At 38.6% G+C, this 22,993-nt stretch overlaps 1 protein-coding gene across 1 annotated transcript in view; it reads right to left on the bottom strand.

The window, feature by feature from the left end:
* The window catches only part of MOXD1 (monooxygenase DBH like 1), a 49,954-nt gene that overhangs the window by 10,019 nt on the left and 16,942 nt on the right, over nt 1-22,993 (bottom strand). The window contains exons 5-8 of the mRNA XM_084202740.1: nt 7,267-7,446; nt 4,895-4,997; nt 2,061-2,227; nt 457-648 (exon numbers count right to left, since the gene is read on the bottom strand). Of these exons, the coding sequence (XP_084058866.1) occupies nt 457-648; nt 2,061-2,227; nt 4,895-4,997; nt 7,267-7,446 (642 nt within the window). The remainder of the gene's footprint in view (nt 1-456; nt 649-2,060; nt 2,228-4,894; nt 4,998-7,266; nt 7,447-22,993) is intronic.

A 22,993-nucleotide genomic window follows, 5' to 3' on the forward strand; every position in this document is an offset into this window, starting at 1 on the left:
TTTGGCTGATTGTTAAACATGTTTGTAAGGCTGGATACTTGCTCTGTGCAAATACTGAAGATATGATACTTGGTCCCACAGCTCTGTAAAGCTGGCGTTTCCATTTTTTGTCTTTCTCTATGCATGAAGATCATACAGCCAGGCACACAAGGGATTTTCAGATCTGCTTTGTTCAAACATTTGTGATGGTAACTTCAGGTTATTATGGATATCAAATGTACACAAGGAATTGCTTGATTTGGTGAACCAAGCCAGTTCTGTCGTGACTCACGTGGACACTCCTGAGACACTGAATGCATTAGTGACTCTTCAGTAAGTGGAAAAATTAACAGAACATCCAAGAATTCTATGATGCTAGGCTAAAAAATTCTTTGACAAATTTAATCCTTAAAGTGAGAAAATGATAGGCACATGATCTCTTAAACACTTTCAGGAAAAGAATTAAGAGTGCCGTACTGGCAAGATGGTTCTTTCTTCATTCAGGTACTGAAACTCCTGGAAGTTGAAGTCAAACTCGTCATCATAAGCAAGCAGCTTCTGCTCCTCGCCGTTGTGGAAGTGGCGCATCCTGATAGCTCTGCCAGCAAGGTGAGCATGGAGAAGTACTGCAAACACTTGAATCCCAGCAGGTCTCTCAGCACCCAGAGCCTGGCCAAGAGAAACCAACACCATCAGCCTTCCCAAATGCAAAGTAATGTAATGTAATGTAATGTAATGTAATGTAATGCCATCTACTAACAGAGTGAAAATACGTTCATTAAAGCATTTTGAATTCACTCAGTTTACTGAAAAATGCAGTCTGGAGCAAAATCAAAACTTTAAGTGAAATTCAGGGTTTATGTACAAAAAAGGCTAGGGGTTTTTCCGTGATTATTTTTTATAAAAAAACCATGGTTTTATTCCCAATGCACACATTTTTTAAAATGAGAATCAACTGGACTGCAAAAAATTCTCAATAGTTTTAAGACTTTCAATGGAATCATACTAAACCCTGCACATTATTTTGGTGTTAATGGCTAATACTAATGAATGTGGATGTTTATTGTGAAAGTGAATTTCTATGCAGTTATGAATGATGCCAAGAGACACGCTTTAAATTGAGAGGCTGTAGTTGTAACATCCTCTACTTTCCATCTTTAAGCAAACTGGTAGGGAAATACCATAAGTTTACATCTAAAAGTTTTTTCCCAGGCCAAAACATTTGCAAATTAACTTTTCCAAATTGACACAAATCTGGCATCACTCCCATTCTAGCTGACATCTACTGATCTAAATTTTATGTTGAGTATGCTCAGCTTTAATTCTTGTTCAGAGCTCAAGGTAAAAATAATCTGTCATCACAATAACTTTCAAGAATAGCCTAAGGCCAGAAGCCTCCTGACAATGGATTACTCAAGAGTTTTAAGGCTGAAAATGCCAGGACGATACACAATATTTAACACCAACAAGAACAGATCTAAATTTTGTATCTAATTTAGCCTTCCTTGTAAACCATGTTATTAATTCAACTTTTCCCTATAGATGACAAAGTATATGAGAATCTCCCATTATACAGTTGCCACAGGTTTTAGACAATGTTTCCATTGCCTGCAGAGATATTTAAGTTATCTTAATGAAACCAAGAACTTAATAAATGCAAAACCTGTTTAGGTCTTCAGTTTCTGTGGCTGGTGTAAGAATACCTTTCAGGTTTTCATTTCATCATTAGAAGCCTTTTGCACATGCCCAGGTCTGAATTAGTCTAAACTTTTTTTTCTGGGCTAGCTATTCCAAGTTATTAATAGCTTTGCCATGGAAAGCAGTGTATGCTTACATATTGAACACAAAATAAAAACACTGCAAGCCCTGTGTCATCATTATTACTCAAATAAATAAAGCAGCCTGAGTAGTGAGCATGCAAAGTACCCAGTTCAAAAAGACAGCATTTTGGAGGGCAACATGTACCACCAGATGCCTTTGCTCACGTCTTTATCTGAAACTCTCAATCTTTCCAAGAAGTTCAAGTGACTTCCAATTATTTCCATGAATAAATAAACAGTGGATTCAGGCAAGGGACATACCTCTTCCAGACATTCCAGTGTGCAGTGACCCTCTGACACAAATTCAGGCATGCCTGGTGGGATATTGTGGAAGAGGCTGACCCAAAGACCGGCTTCAATAACCCCAGCATCATATTTCCTTAAAACTGGAGTATAAAATAGCCTCAAACCAGAGTTATCTATCAAGCCTGCAACAAAAGAACACAGTTAGCCATGGCTAAAAATCCGGTTTTTAAAGGAGAAAAAACCCCAAACCATATTGCTTCATGTTTTTCATGCTGTGCCATAAGATTTTACATGAAAATCAAGGAATCAATCTCATTATGGAAATGTGTGAAACCATATGCAGGAAGTGGTTTTTCCTCTTTAAAATTTTCAAGCCACATGTTCTCTTCTAGTTGACAATTTCATCTATTTCTTCATCTTGGGTCCTACCATTAATTATATTTTCCCTTAGCTTTGGATTGCCTGTTACATTACAGACTACCTGAGATGGAAAAAATATATCCCTTTCACAATCTCTCCAATTAAGAGAGCATAAATTAAACATGAAAATTGCCTTACTAAATCCCAGACTTGCAGACAATACCCCCACCTTGAGTGAAGTAGACAAGAGAATTACGGAGTACTTTAATGTTGCTCTGACTCAAGGACTTTTCTTGATTTCAAAAATTGGTTTAAAGAACCAAAGCCTGCTGTTTGGAGACTGTGTTTTTTAAGAGTCAAAATCATTCAAATCTATTTTGTTCACCCACATATGTTTAGTCATATGTGTTTGTTTGTGCATCTATTAATAATTTATGTTGCCTTTATCATCTAAATGCTTACAATACTTGTCTTCTTTTAGTCATTTTTATTTGTAAAGATATACACAAAAATTATTAATTTGTGTTTGCACAGGAACTACATTCTCTTAGTTCATCTATTAATCTCTTTGTATTTTTTGAATAGTAACTGAAATAATTTCAACTTTGAAAATGAGCAATGCAAAAAACATATCAAATATCTCAGAGAATGTAAGATGCTTCCTAGTGACCTATATTAATCTTCTGAAAAACAAAGCAGAAATAGCAGTGCCTGAAGCCAAATTTTACATCAATATGATATCAGCAGTCTATTTTAAGATAGGTAAATGGCAGAGGTACAGAGCAGGGACTGTTACACGGTCACTAAAATGCCTACAATGGAGTAGTGCATATAAATATTAAGGAGCAAAGGATATTAACTGTGCATAGCCAATTAAGAATGGTAATCAGCCATGAGACCTTCTGCAACATACAAATCATATTTAAGGTGATACATTGTGTCCCACAACATCCCAACTTTAGCATTTGGGAACCCCTACCTACTCCCTTCCTGGAGAAATTTGTACAAACTCATCAACTTGACTTTTTTCCTTTTGGTGTATCTGCTTCAGAAATTGTTGGACATTGTTAATGTCCAAATGTCAGACACTCTTCTGTATGGCAAAACTCTGGTATGTCAGAGTTTCTGATAAACAATCTCAAAAGAGGCCACCTTTCAAACGAGAAGGGAATGTTAAGGAAACCAGAAACAGTGAAACCCATCCATGTTAAACTAAAAAAAGTTTCAACTCCTCCTAACCGGGAGCCAAAAGCCACTACCAATCTGAGTCACTTAGCAAAACATTACCCCAGGTCACAATGTGAGGCAAACAGTGCAGCCTTTCACCAAACTGGGAAAATGCAGGTGCCAAAACACACAAATGAAGGTGACCCAGTGGCAGGTTTGCTGTTGTGTCAGGAGAACTCATTTGTCCCCACCTGAAGCAGATGGAGCACTCAGGTCTGCTCTCTTGCACTCCTGGCACAATCCTAGACTGTGTATTTTGCCAGGGAGGAGGAGAAGCACGACCTGGATTACAAATACCCTGCTCTGCCTATGCTGTCTGAATTTTCCCAGGTCTTTTGGGACTGTCCCAGCAAGGCACAATTGTTCCTATTGCTTAAAAGGAACCAAAATATTTCCAGTTTTCCAGTTTTTTGTATGCTCCACTTCAGCTAAACCAATGCTATCATACAGCACAGTCAATTAAAATGATGGATTTAGGAACACAACCATATCAAAGTGACAAACCAAAGGGACACAGTTTTCCAGCATGTGATTTCTTGGGCTTTCATGCAACATTTGATGAAAAAGCATACAATATCAAGGATGCAAATGAAGTTTATTGTATCCCACATGCTGAAAGCACAGTCTATCATTAAATTAAAAAAAAAAATTAAAAGATGAAGATGGGAAATGACAGTAAGGCAGAGTGCCATAGCCCACATAGCAAATTTTATTTTAACACATGGGGGTGTAAACAAAGGCCAGTATACTATGCTGCATTGGATTTTACTCAGTGCATATGTAGCAACCACCAGAATATTTTCGGGTACAGTAGGTTAATAAACTTCTGTTTCAGAACAAAAAAGTATCTTTCCCAGAGGCATCTTCAAAGTTCCCCTGATTTTCCTGGGATCCTTGGTTCTTCCTTTTACTTCTTCTAAATACAAATTAAATTCAGGAAGAACAATTTTAAAACATTATTGTAAATTAAAAGCTTATCTTTTAAGATAAACTGATTTTACCCAGTGAATGGTCTAGACACCTGAGTCTATACTGCTACTTCAGAAACTGCCCACTGTTCAGGTAGATGTATATCTTAAAAAATACAGCCAAAAAAAAAAAAAATTCAATGGCAGTGGGAAAAACACTGTGAACCAGGAACTATTGATCAGAAAAAAATAACCCTCAGCTTTTTATTTGCTCTGTTTGTCATGCAGGGATGAGCACTCGTGTGCTGTACATTTTCCAGTCTGGCCTGCTTTAAAGCCTGTGGGGCTACCAACCTTCTGCCTCTGATGGATTGTCATAATGCACCTCCATAAGGACAAACAGAGGGTCGGCTGCTGTGCCGATGGATAAGCCAACATGAGGAGGGTAGGTGAAGCCCTGGAAACCAATACACACAGAAATCAATACAGAGTTAAGGTATCTTTTGCCATAGTTAAGAGTTAATTTCTCTTTGTAACTACATTGACTTCCTCTTGCAATGATGTCATCATATTAATGATAAAATTTGAAAATATCACTTCTTTTACAGCTTTCTGAACATGGCATTGTGATAAAATATACCTATTATGTACTCAATAAACTTAATAACTATGTCAATATAAAATAGTAGATCTAATGCTTCCCAGAGGACAAGGCTCTGGGGAAACTAGTCTAATTTCACCTCTGACCCTGCTTTGAGTAGGAGGCTGGATTAGAGACTTCCTGAGGTCCTTTCTAACCTGCATTATCCTGTGATCTTATGATTATTTATTCTGTATTTATTGTTTGAGCAGAAAAGGAAAATTCCATTTTAAACTTACAAACATTGCATCATCAAGCACTTAGTCTGACAATAAAACCCTTATGAAGAAGTGATAAACATTTTAAATATTCTCAGCTTCTAAAAGCAGTAATTTCCAGGGAATACTGAGGTTGCATGTAATTAACTTGCTTTTTGTGCAAAAGCAACTGCATTCTAAGCAAAATTATTTGAACAATAAAGGTGATCTTTATGGCTATGTTTCCACTAGCAAGCCAATAAAGAAGTAGCTCTGCATGGTGAAACAGCTTGTGCTGGACCCACTGGACAAGCTCTGGTCACATTCCATTTATTGCCCAAGGTGCTGGGCTCACCCCTGCACATTTATTTCAACTTCATCCCAGAGAGGCCTGTGCAAGTTCTCAAACCACTCATGATGATAAACAAAGCTCTGTAAGTGGGGATAACTGGGAGATTTACTTCAAAACCTCATTACCGATTCAAACCAAAATACCAGTATCTGCTAAGTGAACTCATTTACCAAATTCACTTTAACTAGAATTCATCTGCACCATTTCATAGTTTAGAGCTAATATTTTAATATGCAATTTGACATTCTAACTTTCTGAAATGTGCAATTTGAGATTCCAACTTTCTGATGCTCGATGGACATTAATGAATTAATTGTAGTATACAGTAAAAATTATTATCACCTTCATTCTACATAAGGGTAAGCTAAAGTTAGTGAAATTGGTAGTTGGGCAAACCAGAACGTAGCCTAGATCTGTCAGATTCCTCTCTACAGATCTTTAACAACAGGATCATCCTTGCAAAAACCTCCATAGGGCTTGTCAAATGATAACTTATTTATGTGAGTTTTTAATTTCACTTAGATTAAGACAGTTAAAAGTACAAATACTAGGTCAGAGCATAGCTGATGGCAAAAATGCACAAAGCATACACCAGGGATAATGCTCCTAGTGGATTAAACTTCTTTTGATGTGCCCATGTAACAACTCTTACTTCCTCACACTGCAGCATTTTCAGATGGCTTTGGACTGCAGGCTGACAAATGAGGTTCCAGAAAGTATCATCACCTCAGTCCCTCTCAGTGCCCAAACCATCATCTGAGGGGGCACACAGTGAATCAAGGGTGTAAAGAGCTGGGATTATTTTGTAGTCATGCTGTGCTATGTCAGCTGAAAGCATTACCTTTAATGCAGCCTAAATTAACATGAAATAACTTGCAAACACAGCCTGGGGTGAGCATGGCATCACAGCCTGTATTTTCAGTAGATATGCCCCACTGCCATTTGTAAAGTGGTTCTTATGCTGGCTCTCCAGTGACACAGGATCTTTCCTACACTGAAATGATGTTTCTTTGGACAGTTAAGAAACTTCAGAATGATATGCCTGATAGGGGCAAAAGTCAAACCAGGTCCTGGTGAGGCAACAAATTAATTAAATTCATGTATAACTTCATTTGGAGAGTTGTGCCTCTGTGTCTTTTATGAATCCACCTAAAGAACTGCTTTTCTTTCTGTCATTATCCACAGGTAGCAGATATTGGTCATTGCTGGAGGCACTGTATTTCCCTGCCAGATGAGACAAGCTGATATAGCAAGAGATTTCCATGCTCCAAAACTATCTTTCTCCCCTAAGGCATCAACTCCCTCTCGAGTATTTTCATTACTTTTGGGTTGTCACTCAGGATGACCACAGCCCTACATACTTGAAAGACCAAGAGGAGGTTGAGGACTCACTGCTGAGCATTTAGGGACCCTGATCCTGTACCCTTAAAAACAGACAGATTGAGTAATCACTAATATACTAGGGACAAATTTCATGATTATACACACCCTCAAAAAGCCCCACTGATGAACCATGCTTGACAGACATTCATCCTACCTCTCCTCCAATGGCCCAAGCAAAAATGACCGTCTCACAGGTAAGAAAGGAGTCTGGCATGTTGGGGTGGTAACACTCATGTCCATAGTCCAGGACACTGTCATTCAAATTGCTGCTGCACTGGTACAGGAGGATGTGGTGCACCAGGTTCTCGTGGCCTTTCTGGATCAATGGTTTGACCTGTCAATGGCAAAATTAAATGAAAAAAAAAAAAACATATCCCAGTGTGACTATTTCAATGCAGGTATGAAGACAGGACTAAAAATTCTACGGTACTTTCATTTTAAAAGAGGAGACTCAATTTTACATTGTACCTAGCTTGAGATGTAACCCCAGTACTCTGCAAACTCAAGGAGTGAAGTTTCCAAAATTTTCATTCTGCCCAAGTGCATCTATGAGGGTCAGGAAAAGCATTCAGTATCTGAACAAAACCTCTGTTACAATCTTACTTGTTCTCTCTTCTCCCATCCTAGTCGTGCACTGTCACTTTTCTCTCTCCCTGCCCAATCTTGTTTAGCCACATTCCAGCAGAAGGGGGGATACAAATGAGCTGAAAATGTGTTCTGCTGAACCAGCTTGGTGTCTGAACTACTCAGAGGTTTTCATTCCTGCTTCTGCCTCTTTTGTACTATTTCAAATTACAGCTGCCCATAAATTCTGTATATCTAGGGTGGGCCTAGAGGTATACCCCACATTCCTCAGCAGCTCAAAATGGACTTTGAAATTTTTTTGACATCTACAAGAAATTAGATTTTGGGGTTTTTTTAATCCACTCAGTTGTAAAAACTTTATTAATATGAAGTTATTCTTGAAAGGTTGGGTGCTCCAGCCTGTTTATGGCAGTGATGAGCTGGAGGGCTCTCAGTGGTGCTCCTGTGCCCCCAGTATAATTACACTACAGAATTTCTGTGTAGGCTAAAATTATTTAATTTCCATGTAAGTGTTCACTCCCTGTTTGGATTGGTGATGTTAAATCATCTCTGTCAGAGATGATGTCCCTGGGGCAAATATGAATACTTCTGAAAATAATTATTTTGCATTTCAGAATGATCATACTCTACAGTGGAGGACAGTATTAAAATGAAAGGAGTTTTTCCCTTGCTCTTCCTTTCAAAGATTTCATCCCATTCTATCATATCTACCTTCAAGTTCAATAAGATGAAGATTAATATTTTCACAGGTAAAGCTTTGACAATGCAACTCTTAAGATGCAGGGTGCCATGCAGTATTGCATTTCAGCATTAGGAAAGAGAAGGTTACTTTAAATAGGAAAAGAATATAAATGCATCCTAAATTTGCATCCATTTCATTTTGCCGGCACATCCATGTGCTATTGGAGGACAGGAACGGGGCAAGCAGGAGCAGTTTATTACATTATTAAAATATTGTCAACACAATTTCTCTCTCTGCATTTTGTTCAAACCACTAGATCAATTACAAAAGAGGAAGGACAAGAGGAAGCACCCAGAGCCTGTGTGCATCAAGGCCACCCTTGCTGACATGAATCTGCAAAGTACATTGAAGCTGGGCTCTTGGAGAGGTCAGATGCAGCTGAGTACCTGCATATCCACCTAAGAAGAGCACAACCCACTTCACTGCACTTAGAAATCAGTGGAAGGATGCCAATTGATTCAGACACACCAAAGTTTTATTCTGGAGGGAAGACTGAAATACTCCATGGGGGATCATTTGTACTGTTCTCAGGAATCACTGTTTCAGTTAGCATTAGCACCATTGTGAATTGCTGCACTGTGGAAAAAAAAGGTATTTCTGAAGAAGATGAGTCAGTTTTTCCATGAAATAAGAATGTATTCCCCAATATATCAGACTGAATGACAATGATTCAGAAATCCATTCCAGCTTGATGTTGCTTCTTCCCTCTCTCCATCACATACCTGCATATTTATCCAAGTACTGCAGAGCCCAAACACAGTCATAACATGGCAGCTTATACATTAAATAACAGACTGTGCCTCCAGATTTTTGAAGCTCTGCATACTGTACATGTTTGTCAGGAAGATGGTGGTGGGAATATTATCCCTCTATCTACCAAGAAAAAAAGGGAACTTTTGTCCCAACATGTGATAGTTCTGCCTGCTGCTACAGGATCCCAACACCTGCTGTGCTTACAATCACTACTTCAAAACCAGCTTCCCCTCAAAACAATGGGACATCACCAAAATTAGAAACTCACATCCTGTCATTGGTTTTAGTGTCAGTTACCTAAACAATTACAGCATTTCAAAAAGCAGTTTTATTCAGCTTTCTTTAGTGAAGAAAAAAACCCAAAAACTAGAACAAATCCTTACGCATCTTTCCAATGCATCTTGTAAGAAAACTTACATTCTTCAGATGCAGAAACGAACAATGAAGAGCAGCAGTGAAGTTATGCTTTTCACACATTTTTATTTCAACCTGGTTAAAGAGAAATTTCTTTTTTCCCTTTTAAATAGCATATAAATAAAAAAGAAAGAAAATATTAGAGAGGTCAAAATTCTATTTCAAAAAATCTTAGGAAAATCTCATTAATGCTGCATTGTTCCAAAATGCATGGAACTCTTTTAATGGCTAGCTCCTTAAGGCTCACAGCATTACTGCTAATGAAACAAGAGAAGGAAGAGGACCAGAGCTCTTAGACACTTCTCTGATCTGAAGAATAACTAACTGTTTTTACATACTAGGATAACTTCAGGAGAAAAGAAAATTTAAAAATACAATCTCATACTCCATTGTAATGCTTAACTGGAGCAAGGGTTTCAATATGTCATTCTACATCCCAGCTGAGTGCTGCCCTACTTACTCAGCTATTGGTCATTTTAGCTTATAGAATAGATTGGTTATTTAGGCTGCCTCATAGTTCCTCTCTGACTTTCCACAAAGTACCTCTGTACAGATAAGTTTTTCCAAGCCAAAAGGAAATTCTCAAATCTCTTTTTTTTTTTTCCTCAAATAAACAAAATCTTGTTTTCTGGCCAGCCTTACAAGTAATGATGAACAACAACTAAGTCTCTCAAGTAAGGGGCCAAATTCAGGAAATCATTAATGCATTCAGAAGCGCACATAATCAGTCCTAGGTGTAAAATTAATTGCTAAAATTGGTATCTATAATTAAGTATCTAGATCAGGGTGGCCTGTTTACCAGAGTACTCGTAGCCTCAATGAATGATAACAAAATTTTCAGAGCTCTACTTTTACTGGTGTCCAGTCACAATGATACGGGACCAGCCCTGAAGAGTCACCAGGACCGTTTTGTTAATTTGTGCAACTTTTAGGATACTTATGGAAATAAAATAATTTGAAGTGTCACACTAGGGACACTTCAGGAGTGAAACGCACACAAAAAAAGGGATAAAAACAGGCATGGTACATAATATTCATTAAACTCTGCAAATTTAAGTCAACAGCTAATTTTTATTTGGGTTCTTATTTATACACAGCCTTGTTTGCTCTCTTACTACAAGGGGACTCTAAAACAACACTTGGAGCCAAGCAATAAGATAAGCAATAATTGAGTAATTTAGATAGCATGTAGTGAAAATGGGAATCCACCTTTCATTTTCATTACTTATGAAGAAACCTGTGACTTTGAAATGTATTTCCTTCCTCTGTCCTTGTCACTTCCTACCAGCCTCTTGTTAGCCAAGGAGGAAAGAAACTGAAAGGAGACTAAAATGGAACATGCATATAACTACCTATCTTCCCCATTTTACCTCATTCTTTGAGGATCATCTCTGGAATTTTCACTGTTGCTGACATGCAAGGAAGACCCAGCTGTCAAGGTTCATCTCTTTGCTGTGCTGTGAATAAGCCTGCAGAGATACTGCACCACCGGGCACCTCAGTGACTTCTTCCCCTGCAGGCAAAGTGCATTTTCTGCTTGACATTTCCTAACTGCCAGAGGCATGGAGAACAAAAGCCCTACATCCACTCTACATCAAAATGCCCGAAGTGTTTGGGATTGCAAAACCATAAGTGCATGCAAAAAGGCACAACCTCTCCTGTTTTTCATGAAACCTGCAGGAAGAAGACCATGATTTATTATTCATGATCATTTGCTTTCTGCTTCTTTCTCTCACCCTTCTTGAAAGTTTGGCCAAAAAGTCTTTCAAACTGAGCAACTGACATACATGAACCACACTGCCACTACGAGAGGTAAAAAATAATAGATGTACTATAAACCCCCAGCACTTCAAATCAGGGCTCCCAAGAAAGGAGGTATTTAAAATATATCACATTCAAATGTAAGTGAAGGTACTGCCTTCTGCAACCAAAAGTATGGGTTACAGTCATGGTGATTGGTTTGTACTTATCAGGCAGGCTGAGAGGTTCTAGAGAGCTCCCTTCATGGTACTGAATCTCTTAGGGACTTGCAAAAATGCTGACATTCAAAAAATACAAAATAAAAAAAAAATCTAGTTATTATAATGTTAAGCCAGATGATATGTGTGCTGTTCACCTCTCATTTCAACAGAACTGTTTTAGTCAACAGGCTGACATCACATGAAGAAAGAAAATGTTTATATCTGCTCATCCTCAATTTTTCTTCCTCTCTTCTCTGTTTCCTATTACCACTTTATCTAATGCACAATCTGAACATTGTCATATGTTTAGGGTTTTTTTTCCTTATAGAAGAAACCGAAATTTTAACATAACAGTGGTTTGCATGTCAAGCTGATGATAAGCAGGGTCAAGATACTAATGTGTGATGTATTAAACAGGAGGAAAATGCAAACAGTTCAAGTGGTCCAAGAAGTTAAATTTCCTACAAGTTAAAAACATCTCCAGAAACCTGGAAGTCTTTTTTTGCTTATTCCTGTTTTTCTACCTCTTTTTTTTGCTCTGATTTCTTTGATAGTAATAAACATGATTTGTTCTTTATGCCTGCTTGTGCAAATGATAAAAGCTATTAAAATATATCCATAGTCTCACCAAAGTGTCCCTATTTAGAAAATATGGCCCACCAAATGTCAGGAAAAAAAACCCTGACTTTATTTTAATATCTAGAAATAGCAACAGGTTTCTGATCTGCTTGCAGCAATGTTTCTGCACTAAAATGTCAAAGAAAATAACGATTTTTTTTTCCTGGCTCAAACAGGCAATTCCAAATTATTCTTGCACTTTAAAGACACGATGGTATGATATATTGCCAAGTAAATTATTCTGAATAAGGCCTTACACAACACCTCATGTAGGTAGACAGTGGTGACACAGGAAAGAAAATGCAATTCTTTAGTCTCAAAATGGAGAGTAAAAATTTGATTTTTATGCTACCACTACTACATCTAGGAGAGTTTCTAGTCTGTGGTTGGTTAATTCATTTCTATGAACTTGCCATGTCTCTGATTAACTCAGTGCAAAAAGTGATGGCTGTGAAACTGAATACTGGCTGACTTCACTTGAAAATTTTCACAAAAGACCAAGTTTTAGGGTCTCTGCTTCCTGTATGCCTCATCAGGAAGAACTATTACATGCTTACTGATTACTTTGGTCTTTGTACTTCTTTTGAAAATGTGTACCAAGCATATATATGAAAAAATTATCTGACTTAGAAAACTTTATCAAAGGGTGACATGATTTCTTCTCATTAGAATTCTTCAAGATTTTTTCTGAGTTTTTTAAAGTGTCATTGTGAAATGAACAAATATTTATCTAAAACATCACCTTTAGGGTTTTAGATTTTTCTTCAGAAAAGCAAATTCTTAAAATATTTGGCTTTATAAAGTTAGGTCTTTTTCAGAAAAATAAATCTATGTATTCTGGAAAAATACTCTCAGTAATATGGCTTTATAAATAAAGCCTATAATTATTCTGAAAGAAATTTCCTATAAATATTCTGAAAGAAAACCACCAGACATTTGTTGCCTAACACTGTTTCTTGCACAAAACCCAGAGGTGTGCTGAGCTAAAACAAGAGCTGGAAACATGGCTCTAGGCTGGGGTAGATGCTGAAGTCCACGGCTGCAGGGCGGAGCAGGATTTTAGCACCAACAACCAAACAGCTCCCTCACTATTACCAGGAGACCCTGCCTACACCAGAGTCACATCTGGGACACAAATCTGCTGCAGTCTTTCAGCCCAGAGTTAAGGCATTCTGGGGTCAGGCAGGGACCACCCTCCCCATGCCTCTACCCTACCCCACCTGTCAGAAAGCATTAAATTAATGCCACAGAATAGTTAGAGCTGAAAGAGACACTTCCAGTGCTCAGCTGGCTGCAGTCTAGCGTGGACTAGCTGCTGAATCTTTCCTGAGATCATTTGAATATACACAGCTTATATACAGTGCTCATTCTGTTTTCCTCACTGTACAATCCAGATCCTAAATTCAGTCATCACCTCTAACTAATCCCTTTAAATCATTCTATATTCCAAGGGCTTCTGAGTTTATACTGTGCCACTTAGAAAGGTGTATATTTTGGTGAGTTAATTGCAGGAAATAGAGCAAAGCTACTGCTTCTTGTTCCCTCATGGTCATCAGGGATAATTACTCCTGAGGTACAACTGGGAGCATTACTGTTTAACTTGAATTGCCTTTCAAAGGTAAAAATGTGAAACCAAATTATTCTCATACACATTTTTCATACCTTCAAGCTGGAGACAAATCTAACCTGAGCATTTAGTGACAGCTCTTGATTTTTGTATTTGAATAAAAACAGAGATGTAGACAAGAAAAAGGCCCAGGAACCAGAAACCAGCCCTAATCTCATAATGTGATTAGGTAAGGTTTCCTTGGAGGATGGAACTTTTCCAGACTGAAACTTCTATGCATTCTAAGGCATTGAAATTTGTGTGATTTGTATTTAACATGTGTGGAGGGCTTTTTCCTCCCCCAAAGTAAGATTCAAATAATAATTTTAATTTGAAATAACAATGTTATCTGATTGATTGATTGATTGATTGATTGATTAATTGATTGAAACTGTCTTGTTGGCATTTGGGCTTACCTGGTTTTGGGTACTCTTTTAAACGTAGAATAAAAATTCTAACATAACTGAGGAGGAAAGATCTTTACCACATGAACAGAAAATCTTATTCAAAGCACAGATATTTCCTGTTCTTGGTGTAAAAAAAGGATTTGTTTACTCTGTGACTGTGTTGTTCAATGAAGGCTCTTATTTAGGTTTTATTTCTATACAGCATTAAAAAGTAATTACCATACCTCTGTTTTAAGCTTTAGAATTTTTATTGGAAAAAAACATGAACTGTCAGGTAAAATTTAAGGGTTGCTGTGCTTTTAGCTTGGAGAGAAGGATAGATATCTAAATTTACATAAATCTTTCCATCCCCATATAGTCCTACTAATAATTACACTGTATATCCAGAATTTCTGCAGAACAACTTACATATTTTAATAAAGAAAGAGGAATCAAAAAACATAATAAACAATAAGCCCAAACATTTAAAAATGAGAGTTAGAGATGGTTTCTTGTTCTCTCTGTTATCATGCCCATTCTTAAATTTTTATTCCTAATTAATTACCGGGAACTCTGCCACTCCACTCATAAGAGTTTCAGACTTTAAAGACAGCAATTTAGACTAAATCCAAAAGAAGTTTAGCTCAAAGAAATACCAATAAAACATTGTTTCTGCCTGACATACGCCTGAAGATTTAAGATAATGCATTTACTAATAGTTAAGAAGTATAACCCTGAGGAGAAATCTCATAAAAAGCTCAGGTCAAGTAAAAACATGTTTCTTTTGGTTAAGCATCCTGGCAGTACACTCAATGTACTCCTAAGCAGCAGAGTCACTGGCAGTGGTTGTGGTCTTCAGAATCACCATATTCTCTCAACACAGATGACACACTTCAACCAGAATTAATTGGCAATTAATCATGAGCATCATTACTTCCTTACGAAAACAGTATCATAATAAAGTAATATGTAACCAAATATGGATCAGGTCTAAGGCCAAAGTGGGCAGCCAATAAAGAGTTTTTAGTTATTCAAGAGGAACGTACAATTTGAACAGTATAAATAATAAAGTCAGCGAAGGTGCTCCCATTTGCTCATGGCATCACCATTCTTGCACAGCAATGCCTATTTCTTTGAGGGCAAAACGGCAGAAGTTTTGATTCTATTGTAGAACTGCAAAACAATCATTCGATCATGCAGCTAAAATAACATTACACCTTTCCTCCTCCTGCTTGCGAGTGAGCGCGCAGCTCTGCCTGAAGACAGAACACATGAGAATTGACAGCACATCCCTTTCTTGTTTTGCACACGCAGAAGTACACTACCAGGAAACACGTTTTCTGAAAATGACACGCTGACTTCTGTGAGGGGCTACCAAAAAGGACCATATGTGAGAAAAACCTTAGGTGTTTGGACACTGAGCTCCCAGAGGAGGCACCAACCTGCACACCCTGGCGCCTTCAGTTTGAACAGAAAGCAGGGGATAAAGTAAGCACAGGGCTCCTGATTTTGACATGACAGCCTCCAGAGCAACACTCGGGAACTATTGCTCATAACCCTCTAAAAATTTATATCTGCAGGGTTAATATACAAACATAAGAGGGTTTACAAATAAACAGTTAAGTAACAATCACATTAATACTATTTCCAAATTTTTTCACCCAGTGTCAGATCATGGTACACCCTTTTGCAGGACTTCATCACCCATCAACACATGCAGGAAGTCACACAATAAGGGCTATTTTCAGATTACATGGTTCTTTTAAAGTCTGCATTAATATTATACCATAGCAATTCTCTAGAAACCAAAACTGTGATTGGCACTTCATAAAACAGACAGACACAGTTTCAGACCCAGCAGTTTCAGTCACAGTAATGGAAAGGTCACAGCAGTGCAGGAAGAAGGGGAAAGGTGGTTATGGTCAGTTCATCACACCTTGTTTCTCCCACTTCTCAGGGAGAGGAGTCTTCCTCCTGCTCCAGTGGGGGGTCCCTGTCATGGGTGACCTCCATGAGCTTCTCCAATGTGAGTCCATCCCATGGGCAACAGTTCTCCACAAAGTGCTCCAAGTGGGTCACTCTTCCACAGGATGCAGTCCTGCAGGCACAGCCTGCTCCAACACAGGTCCTCCACAGGGTGACAAATCCTACCAGGAAACCTGTTCCAGTGTGGGCTCCTTTCTCCATAGCCCTGCAGCCCTCTGCCTGGAGCCTGCTCCAGCACATTTCCCACGGGGTCACAGTCTCCTCTCAGGCATCCACCTGCTCCAGCACGGGCTCCTCCACAGGCTGCAGGTGGATCTCTGCATCCCTGTCATCCTCCATGGGCTGCAGGGGCACAGCTGCCTCACCATGGTCTGCACCAGGGGCTGCAGCAGAATCTCAGCTCCAGTACGCCTCTTTCTTCTGTGACCTTGGGGTCTGAATAGTTGCTCCTCTTCTCTCTCTGCTATTCACTAGCCACAATTACATCTGCACAATAATTCTTCTTTTTCTTCTTCTTCTTAGATCTGTTATAACAGAGGCATTCCCACCATTTCTGATGGGCTCAGCTTTGGCAAGTGGAGCATCCATCCTGGAGCCACCAGGAATTGGCTTTGCTGCACATGGGGCAAGCTTCTGGTGGCTTCTCACAGAAGCCACCCCTGTAGCCCTCCTGCCACCAAAACATAGCCATGCAAACCCAATACAGTTTGCTATGTGTGGACATGGTGGAGAGTCCTTTTCTGACCATTGTCTGTCTATTTTTCCCCTGTTACTAATGTGGAGTTTATGCATCTATGCTTTGTTCATAGCTGTGACTACTGTGCACTGCAAGTAAAAGCAAAGAGGGAGAGAGTCATATATTATCATTTTCTGAAACTACCAGCTGGGGTTGCAGATTAGAAGATTGGTACTGAAGAGAAATACTTCAATTAGATGGGAATAGATAGTTCTGTCCCATTGAAATACCACTGGAGCAATTTAATTTGCCTTATTGAAAATTTGTTTAAGATGCTGCTACAATGTGATTTGTCTGAATTAGAAGGTTGATCTTCAGAAACAATGCCAAGATGCTAGCAGAACCAAGCTAGGTTTGTTTTGTGATCCATCCATACAAGCCCCATCAAGAGAGATTTTACTACCAATGAGCCTGCTGTTCTGGTATGCCCACAAAAGATGCTCATCTAAGGACAAATGGTGCTCTGAAGTTTTTGTTGCCTGCTATGATAAGAAGTGCTGGATGTTTGGCTGCAGACAATTTTCTTATCTCTTCAGTGCATCGCCTAGTCATAGGTTTACTTTAAAATCATATATAAAGCTAAGGATCAGGCAAAAAAATAAAGACAAAATGGGGTTAACAAATCACAATGGTCTCCTGATCACCCCACAAATTCTCTCAAAATTGGGAGGTAAAACTCAGAGATCTTCACAAAAATTGTACTTCCCCCTTTTCCATGCTTACTTTTGGTCACATTTTAAAAAAAGGCTGCTGTCATCTGACTTTTGTTTAACCAAAAAAATCACACAGCACACATATTTTCCTACCATCTGCTGGCATGGTCAATACGTTGCCATAATGGATGATGTTGTTTTTATTTAGAAAGCAAAAATCGAAGAAAATGGATTAAATGAACTAGACATTCAACTTTGCTGATGACAGAAGTAGGTTATTTTCACATGTCAAGTATGGAATAAATAATGCAGCAATAACTGCATAATTTAATAATTCTTTAAGTTAAGATACACAAGTGAAATGAAAGAAGACTACTGCAAAATAAAAATATGTAAGAAATAGAAAGTTTGGTAGGACAGCAAAATCTGTGGTCATATATAATTTAATCTGTGGTCACATAATGGAATAATACCTTAAACAATTTTGCATATGAAATAATTTAGCAGAATATGAGAGAATAATGCATTTCTGTTATTTCCTCAGACAGTGCTTGGGAAATTTTAATTTTTGGCCTGTTCAGTTACATGAATCTTAGCACTGGAAAGCCTAATGGGCCAATTCAGGCTTGCACCAAAGAGCCAGCCCTGAAGATCAAAGGGCAGATAGCTTACAAGCTCTGCAGCGTAAGATGATTGTTTGGTTGCCAATCTAATTTACTTGGGCTGAAATTGCTTTGTACAGGAATACATGGGAAAATATAGAACATTTGTTTTTGTCAGGCTGCATGATGCAATTTGCTAGAGTTATCACATTTAGCAAAATGTAAAAGTTCAGGCCAGAGAGTAACAAGCAGTTACTGTCTGCTATCACTCAAGTTAAAAATCAGTGCCCTCATTTAGGTACTGCAGGCTACAAGCTGCCCTTCTGGCTTCCAATCAATCAGTCTCTTAAACTGGAGTCCCTTTGTATTTTCACACTGGGGTCTTTGGTATTACTAAAGCATTCCACTGTCAAAAAGCACAGTTACCCGTGGCAACAAGTTTTTTGGAGGTTTTTACTTCCTTATCAGTTTGTCTCAAAGCAGAACATGAAGATTAACTGGCAGCTGCTGGTGTGTTCTAATACAGGCCTTTCTTTAATTGAAAAGAGGCTCCTTCTTCTAAGGACATCAGCAATGGAAAACTTTAGTGCGGATATAAAAATGTGCCTAATGTAACACTTCTCAGCTAATGCTAAATAATTACATTTTTTCCTGCTTTTATGATTAGCTTGTTTCACTAGTCACATCATAGGCTTAGTGCCAAAAAAATTACACAGAGCTGTGGTTGAGAGAAGATCATTTTTCCCACCAGCAAATTTAAAAAAAAAAAGTAATATTTCGCAATTTTTGCTTTTATCAGTCTCTTCTCTCCCCTGACCTTTTTGGCAGAAATATATCTCCCCTGATTCATTCATCTGGGCATTACTTATCTAACACAGGCTGGTGGTCTGGGTTCTCTCATCCATCAGTGGAGAGAGAGATTGAGCCATACACAGGATGACTGAGCTCATACATTTCTCACAACTCCTCTAGGATGATACCAACAGCGAGTTTTGCCACAGTAAGGTCAATTAAGCAGCTGGCTCAGCCCATAGATAAGTCAGGTTAGATGGCTAAAAATTTACTGTCTTTAATAAGTTGCCTGAGTATTCATAAGTTGTACTGAAGAGATACTGGATTTTGACCACACAGCTTAATCCCCACTGTGGGGCTTCTTCCCCATTTCAGCAGAGCTAAACCTGCTCACACCACTCTCATAAGCAGGTTCAAATAATGCATGTGGAAGGACTGCTTTATACAAGGACCAAAACTTCTAAGAGCTTACAAAATGCAACTACTATCCTCCTTTCCAATGCCAAATGCTCTCTAATACTATATGTCCCATTTAAAAAGTTCTCTTCCAGAATCAGAAATATTTTATGCTCTTGGGCACAGCCACATCACAGCATTTCTGCTCGTATTTCTCTGACTATACTAGTTTCGAAACAACCTATAAAGTTTAGAACTAAGGAAAAATGAGTTATTCTTAGAGAAAAGACATGCAGATACAACTAACTTACCATAATACCCAATTTTAGGGTTTATTTTACATAAAATGTTTTTCCTACTCTTGGAGTAAAATACAGTATTTGACATGTTTTTGACTAGGGGATTATTACTAATGAAGACTGAGGAACTACTTTTTCTGAGGAAAACACAGTGTTTTTAAAAGAAATTAAGAAAACATAGCAGGGAAATTTACAGCGTTGGAACTAGCACAGGCATGCTATGCTGAAAAGCTTCACACAAATAGATTACGGCACGTCTGGCATGTAGGATATCCATACCAGTCTTTCACCAGTAAATACTCTAAATTTACAGTTTACACACAGCATTAAACACTTTATCAGGTGGAGAGGGAGACCACAGGTTTAGAGGATTCACAGAAAATCTAGACAGTAGAAGAAACATTGTACCCTAAGGTCTTTTAATTGCAGCAGAAAGAACAATCAAGCACATGGAAGACCTGATGTAAATGTGAAGACAGAGTCCTGAATCCTTAGCAGATACAGTTATTTGAATAAGCAATACAGTTAAATTGAAGTGACAGAAGACATGGAGTATTGAAATCTAAACTAAAGATAGTAATAAAAAAGAGCTGTATCTGTAGAACCACAAGTAGAAAAAGCAGTTAAGAACAAGCTTTGAATATAAAGCAAGATCTGTGTTTATTGAAACACTGGGAAGTATTTCTCATGAATGTGAAACAAATTTTCACTTTCTTGCTGCTGATAAACACCTTCATGATGCCTGCTCATAGCAAGGAAAAAATAAATCCAGCAAATAGGCCAAAAAATCTATCAGCAAATAGTCTTAAAACATGTTAAAACAGAGAGATGTGTGTCAACACACACATATCCACACACAGTGACAATCATGAAAATTGGACATCTCAACAGTACAAAAATGACAAGACTTCAAAAGATCCAGTCGACTGTCACTGAATAACTTTTTTTTTTTTCAACTGAATGAGCAAAAAGAGAGAGACAAACCAGGTAATTTACAAGGGGGAGGATACTGCAGAGACCCGTTTTCAGGATGCGCTCCCTGGGATGATCACCTCTGTCTCTGTCAGCCCTGCTCCCAGCCTGGTGCAGTGGTGTCTCTGCCTGTGTGGGCTCTTCCCACCCAGGAACCTGCCCTCAGCATGGCTTTAGCAGGGAGACAGACATTTTCATGCAAAGGTAGGTGTGTGGACCTGCCTGGATGTCTGCTCTACCAGTGGATCCCGCTCTCCCTCCTTCTAAGAGGTCCTGTGGGAGTGGAGTTTCTTCCTGAGGTGCAGTTGGTGAAACCAGAGAATTTTCTTTAGGAATGTGATTAAAGGGCACATTCAAGACCAGTCAGAATAACAACACTTACAGAGAACTGCAAATAATCCCAGCAAGACATAGTCTTAAACCCATTGCCAGAAAGTCTAGGCTAATAGTGGAATGTAATTTTCTAAGAAACCTACTTCTGAGAAAGCTCCTAGCTAAATTCTGTGTGTGAGAAAAGTGAAACTCCCTTGGGTAGTGAGCCTGAGGCACACAGCAGTGCCTGAAGCTCGGAGCAGCAGAACAGGTCAATGCACACGTAGCTGCAGGAGGAGTTTGCAGACAGGCAGCCATGTGCTCTCCATGTGAAGAGCAGCCAAAGTCCACCACTTTGGAACCACTGCAGGGCCATCCTGCAAACATCTGATTTGAATGCCTGCTATTACCTTTCATCTGTTCTGCCTATATTATTTTCAAAATTTACCTATTACCCTTATAATTGGTTCTGTTAATAGAAAATGCTCTGGGGGGAAACCCTATAGAAGTTTAATAAATTTTTAAGGGGCCACAATTCAGCCAGGTAGGCAGTTTAAAGCTGAGGAGTGATGTAAACCATTAGAGCCACAGAACCAGCTCAGTGCCAGGTTTTGGTTGTTTCCTGAATCATTATTGTCACTATTTTGTCCAGATATTGAGAAGCTGTCTTATTCTATTTCATTTCTTAGCAGGCATGTTATTAGGAGCTCCAGAAGTTCCTGGAGGCATTAGAAACAGAAGGCACTGTAGGGACATGTAGGAAGACACCATCTCTTCCCTGAGAAGAATGTTGCAAGAAATGTGAAACAAAAGAAGATTTAACAGAGAAGTTCTAAACCTGCCTGGGTCCCCTTACTGCAGTGAAGATCTGTTCTCCATTGGTAAATGCAGCGTAAGGAGAAATTACGTGTCCATGTCCTTATTCTACCTCTGAGATGAACAGAAGATTACAATCTTATCTGTAGCACAGTTTACATATCATGTAGAGCAACTTGGTCAATGAAAATATGCTGTTTCCCATTACCTGTGATTCCTGGAAAGTAACATGAATATTATCTAAAGAGAAAGAAAAGACCTAAGGTCTTGCATAATTTATCTTTGATTAATACTGAGATCTCTTGCACTAGTTATTCTTCATCTTGTGCAAACAGAAGAAACTAAAACACTACTGCAGGTGAACCCTAAGACCCATGTGTTATCAGGTACCCAGCTTTGGCACCATTAGATTGTATCCGCAAAACATATTTGTAAATACCTTAAAAATATTCTGGTTTAAAGATAATATTTTTTTAAATAATGTATCTTTAATAGACATTAAAAAATCCTTTTAAATTCAGAATCTGGTATTTGTTAACCAGAGACAATTAAAAGTCTTGACCTCTACCTTTAATGACAGGTCTAATTTTTTTTCAGTTTCTGTCATTGAAACATCATGCTTTCAGGATAAAACTGATCTTTAAGTAGTACTTTGCTATAAAGTGCTCCAGCACAATTTTCAAGAAGGAAGAAATGACAGAGAACAGTGGAGCATAGGAAAAAAATTCCAGTTGTGGCTGATGCACCTACCTGAGACCCCAGATCCCCATCAGATTTACACACCAGTGCAGCTAAGTGCACACTGTTGGTGGCACACATTGTCCAGCAAGTGCCAAACGGAGCAGCTCAGCACTCCACAGAACCATACAGGAGCACAGAAATGGCCACAGCCAGATCACATGTACACTGCTGAAGTTGACCAAATTATGCCACAGACAAATTTGCACCGTGTCAACACCTCTTTTTTTCTGTCTGTAAAAATGAGATGTGTAGGTTTGTGCGAAAACTGTGCTACAGAGGGAATCCAGAATCAACATCTATGTAAGTATTTAACTAACCCGGACAGTTTGATCAGGGCAGAGAGCTCATCCGCCCTCCCCTTTGTGAAACTCAAGCTCTGTTTGCACAGCTAATATCTTCCCCAGTAGCCATAAGCCCCATCCTTTGTGCATCAGTAGGCTTTAGGAAATGTTTAATCAGTTTGCAAGAGCACATAGATACAATTCCACAACAACCCTCTATGTGGCATCTA

This window comes from Fringilla coelebs, assembly GCF_963513975.1.
Source record: "Fringilla coelebs genome assembly, chromosome: 3".
NCBI lineage: Eukaryota > Metazoa > Chordata > Aves > Passeriformes > Fringillidae > Fringilla > Fringilla coelebs.